The 25,381-nt window shown below is 43.8% G+C and overlaps 1 protein-coding gene and 1 long non-coding RNA gene across 3 annotated transcripts in view; one reads left to right on the forward strand and one right to left on the reverse strand.

Annotated features, from left to right (window-relative positions):
* MYZAP (myocardial zonula adherens protein) overlaps positions 1-25,381 on the forward strand; it is a 118,787-nt gene that overhangs the window by 86,213 nt on the left and 7,193 nt on the right. The window contains exon 13 of one of the 2 annotated variants that reach the window (XM_046654635.1): positions 24,463-25,104. In XM_046654635.1, the coding sequence (XP_046510591.1) occupies positions 24,463-25,104 (642 nt within the window). Of the gene's footprint in view, positions 1-3,723; positions 4,690-24,462; positions 25,105-25,381 lie in introns of those variants that run through there. The other variant, XM_046654634.1, reaches the window with a different exon arrangement.
* On the reverse strand, positions 19,221-22,374 carry LOC124236015 (uncharacterized). Its single transcript, XR_006887629.1, has 2 exons — positions 22,220-22,374; positions 19,221-19,848 (listed from the first exon to the last, which is right to left on the reverse strand). It is a non-coding gene; the product is annotated as an uncharacterized LOC124236015 (long non-coding RNA).

A 25,381-nucleotide genomic window follows, 5' to 3' on the forward strand; every position in this document is an offset into this window, starting at 1 on the left:
TCATGACTTGCTGCATACTTTTCCATTCCCGCTGCCACTAGCCTGCTTGAGACTAGTGTCATCTACGCTGCTCTGCTCAGTACCATCCAGTTCTCCTCTTCAAATCCTTCCCCTCCTTCATCTCACCTCTGTGCTACACAAATTTCTGGAGAGCAAGAATCTCTTAATAGAGCAAGGAGAGAGGGAAGGACTGAGAAGACATTCTCTGCGATTCCAGGGGCTTTTAAACACCTATTCTATATAAAAGATTCAAGAGTTTGACTTGAAAAGTTTGAAATATGTTAAAGAAAGCATTTGAGAGCAATTTCAAGTCAGCTTGCCTTCATTCACAAAGTGAAAAACAAAAAAACCAAAAGAAAGGGACTCCTCTTCTCTTTCTCCTGGCCCTTAGTGAAACTTAGTTTCCAGCAAACTTATAGATTATGTCTTAATAGGTGCAATTTGATGAAAAATATTCCCTGAAGTCATGAGTACTGGGCACATAGTAAGCGCTTTAAAATGGCAACACTTTCATATTCCTGTTGAGGAGGCCAGAACACAAAGGAGCTTTCTGTCAAAGCTGTATTTGCTGATTCTGCTATTGTTTCCCCCAGGGGAACCACCCCTTTATGGAGTCATAAAAGGTGAACAATAACCTTAATGTTTCAGTTCTGTGGTTGAAATTATTTGTGTTCTTGAAATCCTGTTGTTTCCTAGTGATCAACTAAATAAAATACCTCACTTCTTTTTGAAAGGTTGGGGTATGAGAGCCTGTTTTTGAAACCCAGAAGTTCCACCTTTATAAATATTTCTGCATTTTATGGGCTTTTAGGATACTGTCACTGGAGACCATTTCTGTTATGTGGAATTTTCACAGTAGTTGGCACAAACTGCCATGTGGCTTCTGCCCCTGGCACTCCCCTAAACTGCCTGGTCAGGTCACTGGGGTCCTCTGAGTTGCCAGATCCTGTGGCTTCCTGTCTGTGGCAGGTGACACCCTGACCGCTCACTCCTCGAAATCTGTCATCCTCTGATACCCTTTGTCATCCATATATGGAGTGATAGCTCTGTGCCTGGCCTGTGTGAGCTGCTGCTGGGGTCATGAAGATGAGTGGCATATGGTTTTCACCCTTCAAGAAATTATGCCTAGCAGAGGAGATAAATGCGTAGACTAGTGGGGCAATGAGATGCTTCCACTGATGTGTCAGAAGCCTGGGTGAAAGTCATTTTCAAGGTGTATATGGGATGGGTGGGTGGAGAGCACAGAAAAGACACATTGGATCTCTTGGGGAGAGACATGTGAAGTTTAAAATTCCCCCCAAGCTTCTAATAGATCCCATTAGGAAGCTGTCTCCCTATTACACTTTAGTTGAAAATCACTGCAGTCTAGTGGGAGATGTTACTGATGGGAAAGTTTAGCAAAAGTGACCCTTGGGAAGCAGAAAATTGAGCAGCACTGCTCAAGGAAGCTGTGAGCACATAAAGAAAGGAGTGATCATTTCCATCACTGGTGCCAGGAATCGGGGAAATTATCATATAGGAGGTGATGTTTGGTTTGAGTCTTGAAATATAGGCAGGAATTCATCAGATCAATTTGACTAGGGAAGCATTTGAGGCGGAGGGGATGGCGTGAGACTGGCAAAGAGGTGTGAAGCCGTGTGATAAATGATGAGAGCTGTGTGCTCAGCAAGGCCAGGCAGGAGCTCTAACGGGAGATGTTGAGGCCCTTTAGACCATGCAGAGTTTGGACTTCACCCAGGAAGTGGTGGGGAGACTCTGATGAATTTTAAGAACAGTAATATGCTCCGATTGTCTTTTTAGGAAGATATCTTTGACAGCCACATGGATAGTGGATTTAGGGAGGGGGAAGACTTTGCCAACACTGAAGGCAGGGAGACCATTTAGGCTACTGTTCCAATATTAAAAGATAAGTTATGAGAGCCTGAACTAGGGCAGTGGCTTAGGGAGTAGAGAAGCCCGTTGACAAAACAGAAGTTAAGGAGGAAGATTCCATACTACTTGGTGAATGAGTGGACGTGGGAAGTTAGGGGAAAGGGAGTTGACTCATATCCCATATGCGCCATTGGTCATTGCATCAGTTGGGATGAGGAATGCAGCTGCTGTAAGAAATAACCCAGAGATCTCAGTGGCTAAGCACAATAAAGATTGATTTCTCACGCCACGGTCCCAGGCAGGTTGGCATGGGCCTTGCTCCACACAGTCATTTGGGAACCCAGGATTCTTTCGTCTAGCTACCCTGCCTGGGCTTTGGTGTCCTCTTGGGTATTCCACTGTATCCTCTGCGTGAAAGGGGAGAGCGAGAGCATGGCGGATTATGTGGAGATTCTTACAGGCTAAACCTGGAAATAATATAAATCATTTCTGCCTGTTTAGTCACATGGCCCAGCGAATTGCAAGCGAGGCTGGGAAATGTAGTTGAATTATTTGTCCAGGAGGAAAAAGAAATGGAACATGTCTCTATCTTAGTTGCTAAATCCTATTATTTCTACTTCCCAAATATCTCCCTAACCTTTCCTTGCTACTTCACCTCCAGGGCTACTGTTAGAATTCAAGTTCTCACGGCCTCTCTCACCTCCTAAATAACAAATCTCTGAACTAAACTTCTGCCTCCAGACTGACCCCTCTGCAGTCAGCCCTCAGCGGTGCCAAGGGGTCTTGCTAGAATCAAAATATGAGCGTATCATGCCCCCCTTAAAAACCTTTATCGGCTCCCTGTCCCCTTCTAAACTCCTTGGCAGGGCACACAGGGCACTCCTCCACCAGGCCTCATCTTCTGCCACTTTCCATTGTGCACTCTTTGCTCCAGTCCCAGCAAACGTGTCTCCTTTCCATGCCTGCGGCCTTTGTGTTCACCCTTCTCCCTGGAATTCCCATCTTCCCCTCGCCCACTTGAGGAGTGCCTAGGCATCCTTCAAGATTCACCTTCCCCATGTGAATTTCCAGAAGCCCTCCTAGTGATGCTCACTTGTTGTGTTAATTCTGTTAATTCTTGTATGGCTCAGGGTCCTGGCAGGAAGGGAAGATGGACGAGACTTGAAGGGACTATTTACACAGGTTTGCGCAGCCTTAAGAGAAATAAACAAACGGTAGTGGTTTACTCTGGGGCTAGCAACAGTGGAAACTGTTATCAGCCTGGGCCTGAAGAGGAAGGGGAAGAAAGGCTGTAGAAGAGACAGAGGGGAGAGCTGGAGCTGTAGCCTTTGCCAGAGGAATCCAGCCAACTACAAGCTGTAACCTGGCTGGAGGAAACAAATATCCTGACCTCTCTATCCTTCCATTCCCTCATCCCTGCTTCCATCTCCCAACTGGTCCAAACCAACTGGAAGCTAAAGGGTGAGGGACGTCAGCTTCCCAGGGCACAGAGTCAGGTGGAGAAGAAGAGTAAATCTGAATGGGCAAATGGAGACTACCCAGCACAGCTCTTTATGTCTGCGTTTCGGTACCTAACACATTGTATTAAAGTTATTTATGTACATATCTTTCCCACCAATTATGAGTTCCTTGAATGCATGTTGTATCTTTTTCTGAATCATTGATGCCTACCACAACCTTTATAAGCTGCTAAAAACAATGGGCCCTCTTGTAATATTTAAATGAAGTATTCAACTGCATTCTTACAGTCTATCTTTGTGTTGAACAACCATTTCCTAGAGCTGTCTTACCTCTTGAAGAGTTTGGAGAATTTTGTTTCATCTTCCTGACCTGCCTTTTCTCATTTCTCAGCCCAACAGGTAGGACTCGTGAAATCGCCATGCCTTCCAGGAACTATACCCCATACACACGAGTCCTGGAGTTAACCATGAAGAAAACACTGACTTAGGCATCCATAGGTGGGCGCTTTTTACAGATGGACAAAGGCCCCTGGACCCCTGTGGCCTGAGGTCTAAAAAGGGTGACTGTTACTTCCTCCTATACACAGTTTAAGCCAGAAGGGAAATTGCTGAGGTTCTGATCAACTTCTAAAACATGAAGGAAAGTGGAGGCGGAGGGGGAGGACAGGCGAGAGAGGTTTACAAGATCATATGTCAAATACTCGACCAGCGTAGCCTGCTGTCCTGGGCCATCCTGAGATTTCTGTGAAGACACTGAAGTCCTGCCAGGAGAATTCCCTCAGAATTGGTTTTCTGTTTTGCTAGACTTCGGTTGGGAGGAAAAAGGGCGTTAATTTGAAATTTCATGTTATTCACGCCAGGATCATTTGTTACAGCATGAAGATTTTGTTTACCCATAAAAGTATTAGAGGCAGTGTTTCTCTGGTGCAGAGAAGCCTGTCCCCAGGAGCATGGGCCCTGGGGACACCCAGCCCTGGGAGGGCAGGGTCCCAGCATGCAGTGCTCTCCGCCCGTGGTGCAGAGGGTCTGGGCAGAGTTGTGGGAGCCCCCACTGGAGATGGGCCTTGGGTGGGCAGACACGCTTCATACTGACCTGCTAATCCCTGGGTTTAATTTGTGCCTTATGCCTTTCTTGGGCCAGCTGAAATCACTGTATTTATTCAACCTGTGATTTTTTTTTTTCTTTCTCACTTAAACTGAAAGAGAATTTTGTATGTTGTGGAAATGTAATCATTTAATGTTTTCAGGATCAATTGATGTTTTTGTTAAACAAATGAGTAATTTGTTCATGCATGCTCTACTTTAATATTATAACCTATGCCACATACGTTTAATAAATGCCCTATATTTTGTTCTACTGATGTTGTCTCTGTGTTGCACCTGTGACCACACAGAAGGAGAGAGCAGAGGTGGGCTCTGGAGTGTCAAAGTCAGGTTACGCTGCTCTTTCAATCAGTCCATAGAAGTTTTTACAAACCACAAGATAGGGTGTGTGTGTGTGAGAGAGAGTGTGTGTGTATTTTTAAACTGTGAAATTTATCTAGGTACCCACCTTCTAGAAAGACTAAGATAGATTCATGGTCATAACATACAAAAATAGTTTGTATGTTAAAAAATTACCCTCCCCACGGGGTCTGGCCCAGTGGCATAGAGGTTAAGTTCACGTGCTCTGTTTCAGCAGCCCAGGGTTCGCAGGTTTAGATCCCTGGCATGGACCTACATACTGCTCATCAAGCCATGCTGCGGCAGCATCCCACATACAAAATAGAGGAAGATTGGCAGGCTGTTGGCTCAGGGACAATCTTCCTCAAGCAAAAAGAGGAATATTGGCAACAGATGTTTGGGCCAATCTTCCTCACGAAAAAAAAAAGGAAAAGAAAAAAAAATCACCTTCCCTTGTGCCCAAATCCCCTTACTCCCCCACTTCAAAAAAAAAAAAAAAAAAAAGCCAAAGAAAGAAAGCAAAGAAACTCAGTTGAGTTAATCACTGTGAATCAGGATAGTGAAAAGGGGAAAATGAGTGTTTTAAGCCAAATTTATATTTAAATTATGGTTGTGGGACGTTGGATAAGTCATCAAAGCTATCTGACTATCAACTTTATCTTCTAAAAACGTGGGATAATCACACCTCCTTGATAGGCTGGTGTGGTGGCCAATGAGGTAAGTCACACAGAGGTGCTGGCCCAGTGCTGGGCGCACAGGAGCCAATGCTGTCATCCTGTAGGTTTATTTTCAAGCCCTGTTGACTCCTGGTTACCATCACTCACGGAGTGAGAAATCATGCCTTATGGAAACCCCTAAGGAGGAGCATTTGGGGTGGGAAAAGCAGCCCTTGGGACCAGGAGATTGGGAAGCTGAACTCAGAGGGACAGAGGGTCCCAGGAGCCCCCAGGCTGCTGGAGAAGCTGGGCTGGAAGCAGTATCTAAGTGAAATGCAATGGCATAAAGAAGGAGTCTTAATGGGAGCAAGGCAGATATGAAAACTGCTCTGAAAACTCTACCACATTCTCTTTCTCTTTTTCTTAAAATAAGCAAGAAAAAGGAAAAAAAATTAGCAAGCAATTTTACATTCAAAGAAAGCCAGGGATCATTCTACAGCATTAGAGGTGAACTCTATCCAGGCCCTTTGTATTTTTAAGTATATCTTCAACATGTGGAAAATTCTAAACATTATTTGAACTATTCAGGAAGACTCTTAGAGTTCAGACGGAAGCTGAAAAAAACAGATGATCCTTCTGGATCCTTTTGATGTGGATCCAGTCTGCCCCAGGGAGAGAAGCCCAAGGCATCCTGGCCTACATGCCGATCTATATGACCTGATTCATATCTGAAGTTATACGACCACACAATAACCAGACACCACCTGCACTGATACCATTTAATGACTTTTTACATCATCTTTCCTTTGTCTAGTAAAAATAAGTCACTTACCCATGCCTTATAAAATTAGCCCTAACACTCAACACATTGCAGCTTGTTACTGCCCCTGAGTCCTGTCCCCATGCCTGCAGCCCTTCACTGCCCATGGGTCCTGTCCCCATGCTATTCTCTGAATAAAGGAGCACTACTACCAGACCTTGAGAGTCCAAGAAATCTTTCTTTGGACTCTGGCTCGCCGAGCCCACATCCCTTTGTCAAAATTAACTCTAGTGACCCCCCAACCCACTGAAAGTTACATTCTTCGACTCCTCGTGAGCATAGTATCGTGTAGAATTAGGGGAATGAACTCTTTTATTACATAGTAAATTTATCTTACTGAAATGAATAACAGCAGTATATGTAACGTTTTTTTAAATAAAAACATCCTATAATAATGCCTCAATTAATATCTTCATTCCAGTCCTTCCAGACTTTCTTAAAACACACACCCACCCACCCCTTTTATTTTGTTTTTATTTTTTAAAGATCTTATTTTTCCTTTCTCTCCCCAAAGACCCCCGATACATAGTTGTGTATTTATGGGTCCTTCCAGTTGTGGCATGTGGAATGCCACCTCAGCGTGGCCTGATGAGCGGTGCCATGTCTGTGCCGAGCATCTGAACCAGCGAAACCCTGGGCTGCCGAAGCAGAGCGTGCGAACCTAACCACTCAGCCACGGGGCCGGCCCCTGTTTTGTTTTTAAAACAAATAGGACCCTATGCTGAGAAGCAGAATTGTGGTATTTAGGAACGGGGGCTCTGGAGTCTGCCTGAGCTCAGGTGCTAGTGTGTGCCTTGGGCAAGTCCCGGAAACTCTTTTGAGCCCCTGTAAAATGGGAACAGTGAGAGTTCTTTCCTAAGTGAGGTTGGTGTAAAGATTAAACGAGTTAAAATCCATGAAGTTCTTAGAATAGTGCTTGCCATACAGTAACCACTTAATAAATGCTTTCTATTATCATTACACACTTTTGTAACCTTTCACTCATTATATTATGATCATTCTTTATATAGATTGACACCATTGTCATCTTTTTTCCTAAGATTTTATTTATTTTTCCCTCTTCTCCCCAGAAGCCCCCCAGTACATAGTTGTATATTTTAGTCATGGGTCCTTCTAGTTGTGGCATGTGGGACGCCACCCCCAGCATGGCCTGATGAGCGGTGCTAGGTCTGTGCCCAGGATCCGAACCGGCGAAACCTTGGGCAGCCAAATTGGAGCACGTGAACTCAACTACTCGGCCACGGGGCCGGCCCCCACCATTGTTTTTTCTAGTTATAGTAATCCTGCCTTTTCTATGAGGGATACATTCCAGGAGCCCCAGAGGATGCCTGAAACCGTGGATAGTACGGAAGCCTATATATACTGTTTTTTCTGATACATACATACCTATGATAAAGTTTAATTTATAAATTGGGCACAGTAAGAGATTAACAATGACTAATAATAAAATAGAACAATTAAATAGTGTAACAATATACTGATAATTCAGATGGCTACTAAGTGACTGACAAGTGGATAGTGTATACAGTGTGGATCCACCGGACCGGGATGATTCACATCCCGGGACAGAAGGCACAAAATTTCATCACGCTTCTCAGAACAGTGGGCAATTTAAAACTTGTGAATTGTTTATTTCAGGAATTTTCCATTTTATATTTTCAGGCCACAGTTGATCGCGGGTAAATGAAACTGGGGAAAGCAAAACCTTGGATAAGGGGGACTACTGTAATTGGATTCCATTTTATGGATGTACTACGACTTACTGGACCTATGCCTATTGTTGTAACTTTGGAGGTTGTCTTTATTCTCTTTTTAGCAATGCTCTGATGAGCCGTCTTGTACTCACGTCTTTGTACACTTCCCTATTTTCCCAGGATACATTTCTAGAAGAAGAACCACTGGGTTAGGAGTTAGACACATTTAAGTCTTTTGGTGCATATGGTCCAATTTGGCCTGTGGAAATTTGAATCCTTTGACACTTACCGACAGGATGCGAATGTGGTTTCCTGACCCCTCTGCCAACACTGGGAATGAGAAATGAAGGAGTGTATAAAGTTTGCTTTAGGCAGACCCGTCCCCCAAACAGGCAGTACATAGTTCCTTCAGGATATTGCCTTTGGATACCTGAGCTCAGGGACTGTGCAGGTGTGAGCTGCAGGCCTGTGGGTGTCTCCAGGGCCCAGAGATGCCTGGGCAGCCAACAGGAAACAGGACTGGGCTGAGAAGGAGCCGGGTCCCCCAGGAGCCTGGAATCAGAGAAGGCCTGCTGCATAGTGAGCCAGAAGTGAGAGCCAGCCATGAAGACAGAAAAAATTCAGGCCACGTGCCTGAGATGGGGTTTGAATCTGGGTGGGACATGCCCCCAGAGGGCAGATTTCAAGGCTAGCCAGGGAGAGAAGAACATTTGGGAAGGGCTTGGAGTTGGGTGATGTGACATGATCCTCCCATTAGAGGGCACACCAACCAAGGCTGACCCCTGAGCTGGTGTGTGTCTACTCTGGGCACCCACTTTCTCCCCAGCAAATGCCATCCGCCTGCTCTAGGAACTCTAGGGTGGTCCCCAGGGCAAGGGGTGGGGCTGGGGGGTATGACAGGAAGGGCAAGATTCCTGGCTCAGGCCACACCAGGCCACAGTGCTCTTCTTGACATCCAGACTCAGAGGCCAGTTCAGTTCAACCAGCACAGGCCAGGCGCTGCATGCCAGGTGCTGGGGAGACAAAGATGTGCACCTCAAGACTCTTGTCCTCTCTAAAACCTCTCCCCGTGAGTCCAGCTCCTCCTGATCGTTGCTATCTCCGAATTCCAGGAGTTCTTATTTTTGGCCCCCTCTTTTCTACTCTTATGTCTAACGACTGATCATCATGTCCATTTCCTATCTCTCCAGTTATGAAATCTCTTTGGGGGCAGTTTCCCATAAAGGACACAGTCCTCATTTGAAGAGGACCCATTCCTGCATGAGCATGAAGAAATCTACAAAAGAAAAGTATTCCAGAAAGAGCCTTGGCTGGGGGAAGTACAGTCAGGCGCCCTATTAACAACATTTAGGTCAACGACAGCCCGCCTATACAACAGGGTCCCATAAGATTAGTACCAAATAGCCTAGGTGTGTAGTAGGCTATACCGCCTATATTGGTGTAGGTACACTCTGTGACGTTTGCACAATGACAAAATCACCTAATGATACATTTCTCAGAATGTATCCCCATCATTAAGTGACACGTGACCATAAAGGAGACCAAGAGTTACTGAGCTAGGCACAGCATACATACCTTGAATCTTCACAACAGTTCTGTGTGGAAGATGCTACTAACCACCATTTTGTGGATAAACTAATTGAAACTCAAAGAGAGATCAAAATTGCCCCAAATCACCCAGGCCTGTCAGATTCCAGAACACAGGTGGGAAGCCTAGGTTTGGTCCCAGGTTTGCCACTAAATCACAATACCTCTTGGTCAGGTCTCTTCAGCTCTCTGAGGCTCAGTGCTGCTGTAAGCAGCTTTGCCTGGGAAGTAAATGGAATTGCATCCCCTTCCTCAGCTTGCCATGCAGATCATGTGAAATAGCATGGAAGTTTGCCCAGCACATCACCAGAGACACTCCAATACTGATACCCGCTTTATTACTAGTAATCACTGGGAAGGAGGCGTTGCACCATGAATATTTGCAAACCCAAGAATTTCCTCTTATTGGTCATATACTAGAGACTTAATAAATACTGTGGGATTGTGCAGAAGGAAAGTAGGGCAAAAGAAATGTGGCTAGTGGCTGGATAAACAGGAGATTAAATTAACTGTACTCTCCTTTTCCTTATATGTGAACTGGAGAATAGTTGATTTGACTTTGTCAGGGAAGGAAAAGCCCAAAAGGGGTACTAGGGATGTGTTTCTGGAAAGAGCGATCAGAGGCAAAGAGACCAGAGGGAGCCTGCTGCTAAATTTGGGGGTTGTTAGGCAAGATTAGATTGCTAATACACGGTGTGAAGTATTATAAATCACAGAGGTTTTTCCTTGTTTTTTTGGTTTCTTTTTGCTGAGGAAGATTTGCCCTGAGCTAACCTCTGTGCCAATCTTCCTCTATTTTGTATGTGGGTCACCACCACAGCATGGCCGCTGATGAGTGGTGTGGGTCAGTGCCTGGGATCCAAACCTGGGATGTCAAAGTGGAGTGCAGTGAACTTAACCACTAGGCCATGAGCTGGCCCCAAAGAGGTTTTTCTTTTGCATATGGATATCCAATTGTTTTAGCACCATCGTTGAAAAGACTACCAATTTTCCACTGAATTGCCCTTGCACAATTGAGGAAAATCAATTGGCCGTATATGCATAGGTCTATTTCTATACCTTCCATTTTGTTACACTGAGCTAGCTGCCCATCTTGACACCAATACCACATTGTCTTGGTTACTGTAGCTTTATCATAAACCTTCAAGTCAGGTAGTATAGGCTCTCCAAATTTGTTCTTCTTTTTCAAAGTTGTTTTGCTATTCTAGGGCCTTTGCATTTCCATATGAATTGTACAGTCTGTCAATTTCCACAAAAGGGCTGTTGGGATTTTGATTGGGATGGCTCTGAATAGACAGATCATCAAGGAGAACACCAAGACCTCACTGTGAGTGTCAGGCCAGCTCAGAGGCACCCACAGTCTAGCTGCTGGGACTAGGTCAGCTCCTGAAGGTCAGAGGCTGCTTCTCTCTTCCTCAATCAGGAATGTACCAGGTACAAACTTGCATAATGTATTTTGATAAAAGTATGGTATAATCTTTGTGGAATTCTGAACAAAATATTATAAGAAACATTAGTTTGTGCCCCAGGGCCATAAAACTGATGTAATTTGAATGCCATAAAATATAAAAAATGGCAAACAGTTCTTGGGGGTTTTCTCTTAATTTTTCAACACATACTTTGGAGTTTTAACATACAGCATTTACAGCATTCACCTTCCTGAATTAGGAGTGGGAGGGGGGTTGAAAAATAATTAGTAGGCAATTTTTTGGCCCTGGAACTCTTCTTGTAAATGTTTTCTTTGGCAGCCATACTCTTGAGAACAGGAAGTTACTCTCTTGTTACAGATTTAAGACTTTTCTGAGCCAAATAACAGAAAGCTGGATTAGTTCTGAAATGAAGGGGGAAAAAAAACAACTCTAGGCTCTTGCTGGAGATTAATGACATCTTGCAAATATTTTAATTCTCCCCTTTCCTCTTAACTTGCCACCTCCTAAACAAAACACACTCAGCCTGAAAAAACTTAACTGGTCACTTTGTGGCCCAAACTTAAAATAAAATAGCTTTATGGTACCTACAAATTTATTTAAATATTTTTGGGGGGTTGGGAGGAAGGAAATTAGGACTGTTTCAAGTTAACTTTTTTGGTTACAAAATCCCCAATATGGAATTTAAAATAGAAAATGTAGTTGTAAAGATGCTAGTGTTTCCACAGTGATCATAAAGATTTATAATTTTCTTTGACCTTTTAAAACGGCTTTTGTTATAGGTAAAAATGTTATATCAAGCTTTGTAAACAATGCCTATCTGTTGTTTGAGGTGCTTGCAAACAATTCTTTAGGAATTGTTCAAAATAACAAGATTATAAGCTTTGATTAGAGCACATACTAGTCTCACTATAAAACAAGGAAACTGTGTCCCCCCAAGAAAAGGCTGAGTCTTTTTTAATTAAAATTCACTTTTTACCCTTGATTCCAGGAAAAAAACCCCATCATCTAGATGAAGTTTATAATCTGGGGGAACATTAATTCTATGAATTGCCTGAGAACCATTTGTGGAGCTTCTTAAAACACAGAAGGAGGTAAAGAACACTCCTATAACAAATATATATCTTCTCCTAGGGATCTAGGAAGTTTCTATGGTGTTAATTGTAGCCTCTCAGAAAATAAAAGAGTTGGGCAAAATTTTTCATTTATTCTTGCCTCACACACCCAAACTCAAATGCCCTGGTGCCCAGGAAGTTTGCATAAAGATGAGAAGGGTCTAGGGTAGGAATGAGAGTGGCTGGTGGGAGGGGGTAGGAAGGACGCTCACCCAGCTTTTAAGTACATGCCCGTCTTAAAGTCACTCGAATTCATAATTTTGAAAACCTCTGCACTGCCAAATCCATCTGTAGATTGGATGTGGCCAAAGACTGACAATTTGTAACTCTTACTTTACATTGTCTAATGTTTTTCTTTCTGTGCCTTATCAAGAAAATACTTATTTCTTCCACCACCTTTTTCTGCAGTCTGCTTGAAGGGGATGTTCCTCCCACATTATTCATTAAAGTTCTCTGGTCTTCTGCTATTTTGACAACTTCAGGGTTTTTTTTTTTAACCTTATAAATAATCTTAAATTACTCAGAGCTGTCATCCATTAGATATAAAAATTAAATTAAGCTCAAGAATTCTAGGTGATGGAAAACATTATCCAGTTCCATAAGATACGGGCAACTATGGGAGTAACAGCAAAGGCTGATAAAACCTGAAACGTCATCCATGCTGGATGAGTATTTATTTAAAGGGAGCTACCTGCTTCCTGATTTACTGCATACCAAATATTTCTTCTCAACATTTATGAGCTTAAATAGATGCAGATGTTTGCCAAAGAGTGTGTTATAACATTAATCATCCTAGAATCACATAATTTAAGTGCTGAAAGGCGTCTTGGAGTTTGTCGGGTTCGATATCCTCATTTTAAACAGGAGGAAACTGAGGCCCTGAGAAGTTAATCTGCCACAAAGTCAGTGGCACACAAACCCTCTCCCCCAAAAAACATAGTTGGGGACTGACAAATTTCACCACCACCTGCTTGATTCTCTGATCTGGATCACCTTTGTTGTTTTATACACCCTGCTTGACTGTTCTCCAAGGTTTGGGGAAGAAAATCAAGGAGGACTTTTTTTATCTGAGTAATTCTCCTGACTATCTATCACATGGGCATCCCTTGCTCCTCCGCTCCTGCTCCCCCTAGCTGGAGCTTTCCAGAGCTATGTTCTTTTTCATGCAAGACAAAAAATTAAAGGTGACCAGACACTTGATTCTGGCCAGGTCTAGTGAGAGGAGAAGGCTAGTCAGTTTTCTCTAACTCCATCCTGCTATTGATTACCAGTGTCTTTATTTCCTGGCCTCTGATGTACGTCAGACTCCAAAGAGTGAGACATGATGCTGTGCGGACACTGTAGGAGACACCTGCTGCTTCTTTCCCCCCACGAAAGGCCCAGCTCCCACCTCCCTCCCTGGGGAAACTCGAAAGCAAAGTATGAAATCTCACCCTTTAGTGACTCTGCACATTACCTCCCTTACTTTCCTTTTCTGTTTTCTGATAAGTAATTATGCAAACTATCTTTCCTAAAGCAAAAAAGGAGTGTAAACATATTTATCTGAGAATATTTTATTAATGAAATAATTCTTACAGCCATCTTATGATACACGATGTACTGGGGGTCTCAGGAAAAATCTCAGATGAGGCCCATTTAAGCACAGGAGGCTCTGTCTTCCAACATGGAATTTGAGCCAATTCCAAGTAAAGTTTGCTGTGGACATCCTCCCTTTTTACCTGCCCTGCATATTCTCCAAATCCTGAAGAGGAGGTCCTCTGGGGTCTTCCTGCTACCCTCAACTCTCTCTGGTCTATGCTTCCTCTCAGATTGCTCAAAATTCTTTCCATTTTTTCCCTTTCCTGCCTATCAAATTCTACTCTTTCAGTGTAGGTCATTCCCTCAGCTAGGCTTTGGTGAGAAAGCCGTTTGGAACAAATTCATGCTCATGTGTAAATGACTGATAGGCTACAATCCTTCTAAAAATATCGATAGTCTCAAAGGAAGATCCTTGCTAATCAACCAAATAAAACGCATTGGTGGAGTGTCAGCCAATATGTTAAAGGGAAGTGAAATTACTCAAGGGAGGGGAAGATATTTTAAATCTTGTTCAAGAGCCTGTCGCCCAAACTGAGAGAAGGAGCCACAGCTACAATGTCTATAGTCTGTACCAAAGATCAGTACACGTGATCTTTCAAGGATGTTTTTTCTGGTTTGTGAATTTACTCATATGAGAAATCATGGAAAGATCTTATTCAGTCACAATCAGTGATTCAATAGTTAACCAATGATCTAATATCTACCAATATCTAACCAATAGTCACATATCTAACCAATAATATTTATTAAATTTGCTAATTAAAAATTAAAACTACATGAAATTTTGGGGAATCAAACATTTAATTGTTTTTTTCCAAATTACCTCTTCCCACCCTATCAAAAAGATCATCAAACACTGTAGTGGCCTGAAACGGGAGTTTTGTCACCAAACACCACTCAACCATGTGAAAGTCTGAAGAGGAGAGAATTCTTTCCCTCCAACTTTAACCTTATTTGGCTGAGATTTTCTCACCAGAGTCTTCCTGAGTTTTCCTATTTTTTTTCCATGGGCAACTGCCCCCTTGATTAATCCCATTTCCCTCTGTCCTGGTTTTTCCAGGCAGCTGAGCAAACAAAGGCGCAGGCGGCCATTTTAACATGCTTCCTCCCTCAAGCCCTCTGGGATGGGCCGTCTGTTCATCCTGTTCATAAACCCACAGCCTGAATGTGCTTGGAGAAAGCAGCAAGGGTCTTCTGTCAGGATTAATTTTAATAGGCCACAGTCTGTCACCGGGGAACCACAGCCCCAGTAAACGGCTTTAAATTACTATTTGCTGATAAAGAGGGAGATATGAGCTGAAAACTTGGTTCCTCATTTCAAACAGTTTGGATAACTAATGCAAGAATTTACTTTTAGTGTGGAGTACGTGCACTTTACAGCCTAAACCCTTGGGTAGCTGAGGAAAACCTTTCGCTGCAATGGGATTGCAGTGAAATACAAAGAGGGGAAGTGTGACATTTTGGAGAAGGATAGAATTTTAGAGCCGGAAGGGAAAGGAAGAATTTATCCGTGAATTCCTCAGCACAAAGCTTCCTATGAAGCTTTCTGTTTCTCATTTCTGTGCAGAGAAACATTCTCCCCCTAGCTGCCCCATCCACTTTTGTGTCTCCCCCTTTAACCGTTTCTTTCTCTTCTCTTTTTTCACTCTGTTTTTCTCATACCCAATTCCAATGCCCTGTTCCCTCCCTTACTTTCTCTTCCCTAACTGGCCAGGCTCTTGTCAGTTGTTTGTGAGGGACAGACAGATGAGAGTGGCCCATCGACAGAGGGGTCAGGAGGTCCTAGCACTCATCTCTCTCTCTGTAAGGTGGGGATAATCCCACTGCTCTGCCCATCGAGAAAGCAGTTTGGGGGACTGACTGGAAAAGGAGGGTTGGTTAATGGCACACAGATGTCAGCCATTATGGTTCAATAAGTCTTAGGCTTGCCATTCTTTGCTAATTTTTCATTAGCTATGGCTGCTATGGTTTGTTTGAAAGTTTGGCATGTTCCATTCTCAAATGATGCTTAAAAACAAAACAAGACAGAAAATAGAATTTGCTTCAAACTTGTTTATGACCCTTGGTTCCCATCTCTTCTCCATGTGCCCAGCACATAGCAGGGGCAGAGCAAAGGCTAGTCTGCTCTCCCCTTAGTCAGTTCTCTCACTCTGAAGTCCAGTTATCAAACAAGCCTTGAGTTTCCTAACCCATCGATGCTATTGGGCTCTGGATTAGTCAGGGTTCTTCAGAGAAACAGAACCAACAGGGGGTGTGTGTGTGTCTATATAGGTAATCACTTGAGCCAATTCCTTAAAAGGAATCTCAAGAGAGATTCATTTTTGAAAAAAGGCTCAGGCGATTATCACTGCAGGGTAGGCCAGCAGGCTGGAGACCCAGGGAAGAACCGCTGTTGCAGTTCAAGCCTGAAGGCTGTCTGCAGGCAGAATTCCTTCTTCCTGGGTGGGGGAGGTGTCAGTCTTTGTTCTCTTAAGGCCTTCAACTCATTCAACTGGATGAGGCCCCCCCACATTATGAAGCGTAATCTGCTTTACTCAAAGTCCACTGATTTGAATGTTAATCCCAGCCAAAAAACATCTTCACAGAAACATCTAGAATAATGTTTGACCAAATATCTGGGCACCATCACCTAACCAAGGTGACAAATAAAATTAACCATCACAAGCTCCTTTTATTGGTGATCATTGTTCCTAATGATCTTGTGTGGTCCATATATCTGCCTATCCTCTCCTTTAAATTCTCTTGGGGGCTAACCTCTCACCAGCCATCATTCTGCTGCCCAAGTTCCTGCCACGTGGCAGGAGTCAGGCTAAATTTTTCATTTACACTTGTATCATACACTACCACCACTGTGACACACCACTGCCACTATGGCCAAGTCTGGGCAGAGACACTGGGTATGCTTCTGCATGTCCCCCTGCCGCACGCCCCCACCCACTGTCCAGTGATCCCAATGTGAAGGCAAGATCATCTCTATGTGTTGAGAGGCCCAACAAGTGTGGAATTAAACACTTCCAGGCTTCACTACATCGACATTTGTGTTCCCCAAATCAGTATTCCAAGTGAAGGAAGTGAAATTAGATTTAAGGGAAAAAAACTGTCTCACAGCAATTAAGAGGAAAAGAGCAGGTTAGGATACAGGTAGGAAGCTGTTTTAGGAGGTTATTATAATTCTTCATTCAAGGGCTTGCACAGAGGCGATGGAGGCAATGACAGGTGTATGGGGAGGTGCTGAATGGGGTGGGAGGAGGGAGAGTGTGCAGAGAAGAAGGTATATAGGCTGTAGGATTTTGTGACCAGTTGGGTTGAAGGAAAAAGAATAGTCAGGTATGAATGCCTAGTTTTTGACTTGGGCACCTATGTGGATGGGAATGTCATTAAACAGTGGGAATTTTAAAAAGGAAGAGTGGGTTGGGGTCAGTTTTGGACAAGTTGAACCTGAGAAAACGTTAGGTCATCCAGGTGGTAAAGTCCTTGCCCTGACTCTAATTCTAGCCCCAGAGCAAAAACTCCAGAGCTGAAAAGCCTGGAGAGATTGGTAGCATGGAATTCACAGTAGGAGAGAGCTTTAAGAAGGAGAAAATGGTCAACAGGGTCAGATGCAGCAAGGAGGAGAAAGACGAAAACCTGCTCCCTGGGTTTGACAACCAGGAGGAGGTTCACGGCACTGGTGAGAGTGGTGAGGATGTGGAGTCCAAGTGTGGACAAGCCTGTTAGGAAGCTTATCTCCGAAAGAAGAAGAGAGGGTGGAAGCTAGAGGGGCACTTTTAACAGCTTTATGGGGGTATAACTGACATGCTATACTCTGTGGATTTAAAGTGGACAATGTGATAAGTTGTGACATCAAATGTATACACCCATATAAACATCACCACAACCAAGATAATGAACATATCCATCACCCCCAAAAGTTTCCGCCTGCCCCTTCGTAATCCTTCCCCCCAGCCTCTCCCTGCCACCCCACATCATTAGGCAGTCGTTGATCTACTTTGGTCACCATAGGTTAGTCTGCGTTTTTTAGAATTTTAATATAAACGGAATCATACAGTAGATACTCTTTTCTTCCTGGCTTCTTTCACTCAGTATAATTGAGATTCGTGAAGCCGTGACATGTTGCATGAAGACCATAGTGTTCAACTGTATGGATATACCCCAATTTAATGTTTATCCATTCACCTAGGGATAGACCTTGAGTTGTTTCCAGTTTTTCGCTATTGCAAATGAGGCTGCTGTGAATATTTATGTATAAGACTTTGTATGGACACATGCTTTCATTTCTCTTGGGTAAATACCTAGCAGAGGAATGGCGTGGTCATATGGTAGGTTTTAAGAAACTACCAAACTGTTTTCCAAAGTGGTTGTGCTATTTTACATTGCCATTAGCAGTGTAAAAGAATTCCAGTCATTCCACATCTTTTCCAACACTTGGTGTAGTCAAACTTTCTAATTTTAGACATTCTGATAGTTGTGTAGTAGTATCTCATTGTGTTTTTAATTTGCATTTTCCTAATGGCTAATAACATTGGTGACCTTTCATGTGCTGATGTTTCATCTGTACATCTTCTTTGGTGAAATATCCGTTCAACTCTTTTATAACCTAATCTTGGCAGTGACACTTCATCACTTTTGCCATTTGTATCACTTTTTTTTTTTAAAGATTGGCGCCTCAGCTAACATCTGTTGCCAATCTTTTTTTTTCTTTTCTTCTTCTTCTCCCCAAAGCCCCTCGTATATAGTTGTATATTCTAGTTGTGAGTGCCTCTGGCTGTGCTATGTGAGGCCCTGCCTCAGCATGGCCTGATGAGCGGTGCCACATCCACGCCCAGGATCCGAACTGGTGAAACCCTGGGCCGACGGAGTGCAGCATGAGAACTTAACCACTCAGCCACATGGTAAAAAGAGAATTTTACCATATTCTATTTGTAAGAAGTGAGTCAGTAAGTCCAGCCCATATTCAGTGGGAGGGGGACCTCTCACTAGGGGGACCATTGGAGGCCATCCTAGAGGCTGCCTACCACGGATGGCTTCCCATTTCTCTTGGAATAAAATTCAAACTCCATATCCTCGTCTACAAAGCCCTACAAGCCCTACCCCCAGCCTTTTTAATTGTTGTTATTTGTGGAGCCCTTTCTCCTTTTACACCCTTGGTATTTGCTCTTCCCTCTACTTGGGATGGTTTTCCATCAGACTTTCCTATGGCTAACTGCTCCTTGTCATTCACGTCTCAGTTTATAAGTTACTTCCTCAGAAAAACTAACTTCAATCTCCCAATCAATCAGGGTAGCCTCCCCATTACTCCTTATCACATCACCCACATTAATTCTCTATGTAACACTTAGTACTATCTGATAGATTGTAAGTTTCAACGTGGCAGGAAACTGTCTCATTCATCACTATATTTCCAAAGCCTAGAACAGTGTCTTATACACAATAGGTACTCAATAAGTATGTACTGAACAAATGAATGAGATCAAGGAGGCAAAACAGATGGGATCCAGAGCATAGATGGAAGGATTAACCTTGGATAATGTTCCTATTACTATTGCTGTTTAAGAAACCACTCCAAACTTAAAAGTATGAAATAACCATTTATTATGCCCCCAAATTCTGTAGGTCAGGAATTCAGAAAAAGCCTAGTGAGGATGTCTCTGCTCCACAATTTCTGGGGCTCCAATTTGGAAGTCTGGAAGGCTGTTAGTGACTTGACAGTTGGGGGCTGCAATCATCCAAAGGTTCGTTCACTCTCGCATCTGGTGGCTGATGATGCCTTTCGGCTGAGACCTCAGCTTGAACTGACAGCCAAAACACCTACAACAAACTCAGGCTTCTGCACGGCTTGCTGGTTGGGTTCCAAGAGTAAGCACGCAAGAAAATTAAGCACATGCTGCATCACCTTTTATCACCTAGACTGGAAAAATCACTTTTGCTCCAGTCACAAGCATGCCCAGATTAAGGATAGGGAACATCAACCCCATTTCTTGAGAGGAAGAGTGTTAAATTCACACACTAAGCACATGTGGGATGGGGAATACTTTTCCTGCCATTTTGGCATACTCCAGGTATATTGTGACCAGTTTTGTGGCCATTCACGCCCCCAAACTGACAATCCTTGGGAGAAAACAGAGAAGAGCAGCCTGAAGACTCGGAAGATTGATGTTACAATTTTACAGTTGATCGGCAATTTTTACCTTCAACTCTGTAAGGACAAATGGAAATCTTTCCCAGGTTTTTTTGTTTGATTTTCTTTTTAAAATCACATTCTAACATTGTCCTTGGGGAGCTTGGTGGCGGTGGGATGGCTAAGTCATTCGGGCACCACTTCATATGCTGGTGAGATTTTCCTTTCCTTTACTCTTCATTGTAAATTTTTCTTTCTTTCTAATAGCCAAATTCATTAGTTTGCTCTGAGGGCAATTAACACCCAGGTGATTAATCCAAGTATCATAGGAAACATGATTTAGATTTTTTTTAATGAGCATTGGAAAACCAAAACCAAAATACACTCGTCTAGATTCGATTTTGTCACAGGTGGGCTCTTTGATACACAATTGGAATTCTTCAGCAGAGATTAGCTGCCTGTGGTTTGTGGGTCCATTTCTTTTCAAGTGTTTTGCCTGGTTTGGACGGAAACAGGTAAAACCCATGGTACTCATTTCTCTCTTTGTGAAATCTCTCCATTTCAGATCCTTTGCCTCAGACACTGCTGTTAAAATTCATGTTCTAAACACTCATCTTTTTTGTTTGTTTGTTTGATGGATTATAAAAGAATACTTTGCCTGTTTTCATTTTGAAGCACAAATAGCCTGCTTGGTTACTGAAAAGAGAGCTAGACAGTTTGTGCACAGGCGTTGTTAGGAATTCAGATTTGTATTATGACATTCTGAAGTCCTAAGCTATGTTGTGTAAAAGATTCTATCCCATACCGTTGAAAATAGCTTCACAGTAATTATGGTCAATACTTATGGAAAAGCTTAAGGTTTGTATATACAAAAGGGACATTTCATTAAGAGAAGGGGATATGGAGAAAAAAATATCATGAGAGAGGGAGATTCTGTCAATTAGTACCTGCTACGTGCATTAGGGGAGACAGAAAAGTACAGACACAGCACCCTGACTTTACAATTTCGTTAGAAAGGGAAAAGAAAGCACCATGCACAACACAATGAGAGAAGCATTATGTGCTTCATATTGTGGGGTTCATAATGAGGTTCACAGTTGTGCTCAAAAGAAAGAGCAACTCGGGTTGGAATAATCTAGGAAGGCTCAGGGAGGAGGTGAGACTTGAGCCAAGATTTATAATAGGCTGGGGGAAAAGGGACAGCCTTCCACAAGAGGACAACAGCCAGGGACAAAATTCTGAGGTCTGAGAGAAAGGCATCCTTGCCTTGAGAGCACCTGTGGCCCAAGGTCTTAGAAGATGGGGATGACTGCTGTAGAGGACTAAAGGCCTCCAGCTGTGCCCAGGGACAGGACGAGTGAGGTTTTGGGGGAGCCTGCCAGGGAACCTGACTCAAGTATTGCTTATTTTGCCAGGGCTGAAGCAGGTATTGAAGTCCTTGAAAGCAGAGCTTATGTTGAGAATTTTGATACATTAATCTGATTAGAAAGGACTAGATTGGGAGGATACAGAAATGACAACCGTGCACCCTGGAGTAGCTTCAGATTTTATCTAGAGCTTCTGTCTGATTGGGAGGGAATCGCTTGTGTTTATCATAGCACCTGACAGAGGACTGAGAAAATTAAAATTCTCCATATCAGAGAATGGGGAGGTGGTGTTGGAGGTTATGGGGGCCTTCAAACCTCCCAATCGATGTCTGTCGCAACTCTTGCATACTTCCTCCTCTAACTTTTGGGACACAGCTCTGGTAACTGAACTGTAAAGAGAAGGTAAGAACTGGATGTGATGTTTATTATACTGCCTTCTTCTCAACAGCCAGAAAATAAAAACTTTTTAACAATTTTATGCATTTGGAAACAGGCATAAATTGAAGAAGGAGATTTTCAAATTGACGTGATGCAAAGAGCAGCTGGGATTTGAATTCGAAATCTGATGCTCTCACTGACTAGTTTGGCGTCCTGGGAACACTTCAGTTTTTGTGCCTCTGTCTCTCTATAAGCAAAATAGGGAATTGCGAAGGAGATTCTCAACTGGCTCGGACAGCATCTCCCACGCCCATCACCTCTCGCGGGCCTTTGGAAATGTGTGTGTAGGGGTCAGGGGACGCGTTTTGGACTGTTACAACGACTTGGGAGTGACCTGGCAACCAGTGGGCAGAAGCCAGACACCAAGTGTCTTGCAATGCCTGAGGCAGCGCCGCAGAGGAAGGTCTTGCTCCAGATGCCACAGAACCCCATTAAGACACTCTGATAGTCCCTAAGCATCCTTGCAACTGTAACATTTGAGGACTTCGCTACGTCTTGGGCTAGGAGCCCAAGCCCTGTCGTGCACTCCCTCACCCTCACCAATGGCTCACTCACTCATCACTCAGGATTCAACTTGCCTTTCACTTCTCAGAGATACCTTCCCTGGTGCCCATCCCAATCCTACTACATTGTTTTATTCTTACTTGACTGATGTCGGCCTCCTCCGCCACTCGGTAACCTCCATAACGGCAGGGGCCGTGGCTATCTGTCGAGATCACGGTGGCACTCAGTAAATACTTTTTGAATACACAGACGAAAAGCCGCGGAACAGACAAACGACAAATGGTGCGACAGCACACTCAGCCGGGCGTGACGTCACCCCGCCCCTTCCGCCCCTTCCCGCCCCTCCGGGCGCCCCCTTCTCCTTGTCTGTGTCTGTTTCCGGCGTTTCAATAAAGCTCGATTCGGCTCGAAGAAGACCTGTTCTTCCGGGAAAATGGCGGCTCCCGCTCGTGCCCCGGAGTCCCCGCCGGCCGCGGATCCGGCGCCAGCAGCGGGGGCTGCCGAGGAAGCCGAGTGCCCGCCGCCTCGCCAGCCGCAGCCCCCGCAGAATGTGCTCGCAGGCCCGCGGCTTCGAGCCCCCAGCTCCCGAGGACTTGGCGCGGCGGAGTTTGGCGGAGCTGCAGGAGATGTTGAAGCGCCAGGAGAGACTTTTGCGCAACGAGTAAGCTTGGGTCCCGCCGAGTCCCTGCCAGGCTCGTTCGGTTCGGGCTGCCCGGGACGTGTCCCTCCGCTCCCTCACCCCGTCCCTTGCCTGGAAGGTGACCTTGCCTCAGTCAGATCGGCCCATCCGGCCGCGAGCGGACGGCCTGCGACCGCACAGCCGCCCACGTCCTGGCCGGCATTTCAGCTCTCCGTTGGCTCCGCGTTGGTTTTATTTACTCAGCTACCGTGTCGGGTGCCCCCAGGGAGTTCTGAATCCTACATCCTTTCCTCCCGCTCCCCTCATCGTGCCCCAGACACCTTGTCCATTTCATCCCTAGATCTTATTTGTACAGGAACCCTAGGAAATAGAGAGTGGGATGTAAAGAGTGGTCTATTAGGCAGAGAAAGTTTGACTCTCATTCAGCTGGCCGACTTAACAGATTTTAGCAGGGGGACTATATAATGGAAGTGATTTTTATTAGTGGTATTTTTAGTAGTATTTTTTAGGAAGCTTAATTTAGCAACTTGGTGCAGGATGGCTTGAAGGAGTAAGAAGCAGAAAGATATTTTCAGAGAGATTACCAACAAGGGGGTTGTAAGAAAGTAAAATAGAAAGGTAGTCGGGGGATTGGAAAAACTACATTAGGCGTGGAAGAATTGAATGCGTAGTTGAAGGAGAAGGCTGAAGTTTCCAGATATGGTATGGAGAACCATTAATGAAAATAGGAAAAATGGAGGAGGGGGGCTAGGTCCCAGGTTGACTTTACTTAGGGTGTGTTGAATTAACTACTTACCGAGTTAAAAGCTGGAGAAGAGGTCATGAGGCTCAAGAGAGAGAGAAGTTTGGGAAAATACAAGACTCTCAAGTGGAGAGAGATGTTGATAGTTGGAATTGTGGAAAGGAACGAATATAGTGTCACAGAAAGAATAGAGGGCCTGGGATGTAACTTCCCTCCCCATTTATTGTATAGGTAAAGAAAAGGGAATCTGAAAAGTAACTTCTGTCACTCAGCAAAAGGGACAAATGATCACTTGGGGGATTCCTAGTAGAGACAAGTTTTTTGACTTTTGTGAGAATGGAATTTTCATCTATAGCAGTGAATTAACTTTTTGGTCTCAGGACCCCTTTATACTCTTGAGAATTGTTGAGCATCCCAAAGCACTCATCTTTTATGGGTGTTATGTTTACTAATATTTATCAATGTATTAAGAATTACAAACAAGAAAGGTTTAAAACAGAAGCATACACAAGCACTCACATTCCGTTAGCCGTCAGAACAATATCATTACGTATCATGTGGCCTCTGGGAAACTCCACTGTATCAGTGTGAGAAAATGAGAGTGAAATGGCGAGTGGCATCTTAGTATTTTCATGAAAATAGTTTTGACCTTGCAGACCCGTCCACCTTCCCTCCCCAGGAAGGTCTTAGAGATCACACTTTAGAAACTGCTGATTTTTGGAATGTTTTATATGGTACTTATATGCTTAAAATACTTTTGCTGAAATTCTAATTAGATGAGACAAATGAGGCATATTCCCTTTTCTTCCTGCATCTCCTTGTTTTTTTTTTTGAGGTATTTGCATAGTGACTGTCTAATTTCATTCCTGTTTTGGGGCAGTTGGAAATCAGATTTTTGCCTTAAAGATCCACTTTTCTCCCTTTGACCATAATGCTTTGTCTTTCTATCTCAAGTTTCAAAACATGGCTCTAATGTATACATGTTCTTTTCCATTTGACAGAAAATTCATTTACAAATTGCCCGACAAAGGTAAAAAGATATTAGACTCTGTTGCCAAAGTGAGAGCTGCCATTGCAGAATATGAAGAATTTAGAGGGAAAAGTAAACTGTTTCATCCTGTTAGTGTAGACCGTAAGCTAAGGCAAAGAGCAGTAGCAGGTGTGGACACGGATAAGGCCCACAACTCTGACCAGATCCTTGATACTTCATCACTAGTTCCTGGCCGTTCCTCTGTAGACAACATCAAGTCATCTAAAACAACCTCACAACGACAGGGACTTGTACATCCTACTCGCAGAGGCGATGCAGGGGCTTCAGAAGTTTGGTACACAGTGAACAGCTGCCCAGCTTCCAGCAGCAGAGCCAGGGTGCCCTCCTCGTCTGAAGCTGGTGCGCATCTCCCTCAGCATCGTGTTGCAAGTCAAGCAGAAGATCGTTCCAGCAGCTCTGACAACCTGGTTATTGATAGGTTACAAAGGATCACAATTGCAGACCCAGGTGAACACCATTTGGAAGAAAACTCGAGTCCTGAGAACTTGACAGGCCTTTGTAGTGGGCCTCAGAAGAAGCCTCATTACATGGAAGTACTCGAAATGCGAGCCAAAAACCCAGTGCCGCCACCACACAAATTTAAAACCAATGTGTAAGTACCATCGGAAACAGGCCTGTCACAGGAAGATAATGTTTGTTAAACTCAAAAATTGGGAGAATACTCTCAGTTCAGTGGACCTTTGTGTGAGAACTTCTTGTGTTTAGGAATGAGCATATTGTGGAAACAGACCAGAGGATTCATGTTGAAAAATACTTTAGTTTTCTTGCCCACATAATTGAAAAGGTTTTAAATAGCAGATGGAGTATTAAATTTCAGGATACTTAGCCAATATCTCATAATAACTACAGAGTTAGAGACTTTATTATGC

This window comes from Equus quagga, chromosome 2 (assembly GCF_021613505.1).
Source record: "Equus quagga isolate Etosha38 chromosome 2, UCLA_HA_Equagga_1.0, whole genome shotgun sequence".
NCBI lineage: Eukaryota > Metazoa > Chordata > Mammalia > Perissodactyla > Equidae > Equus > Equus quagga.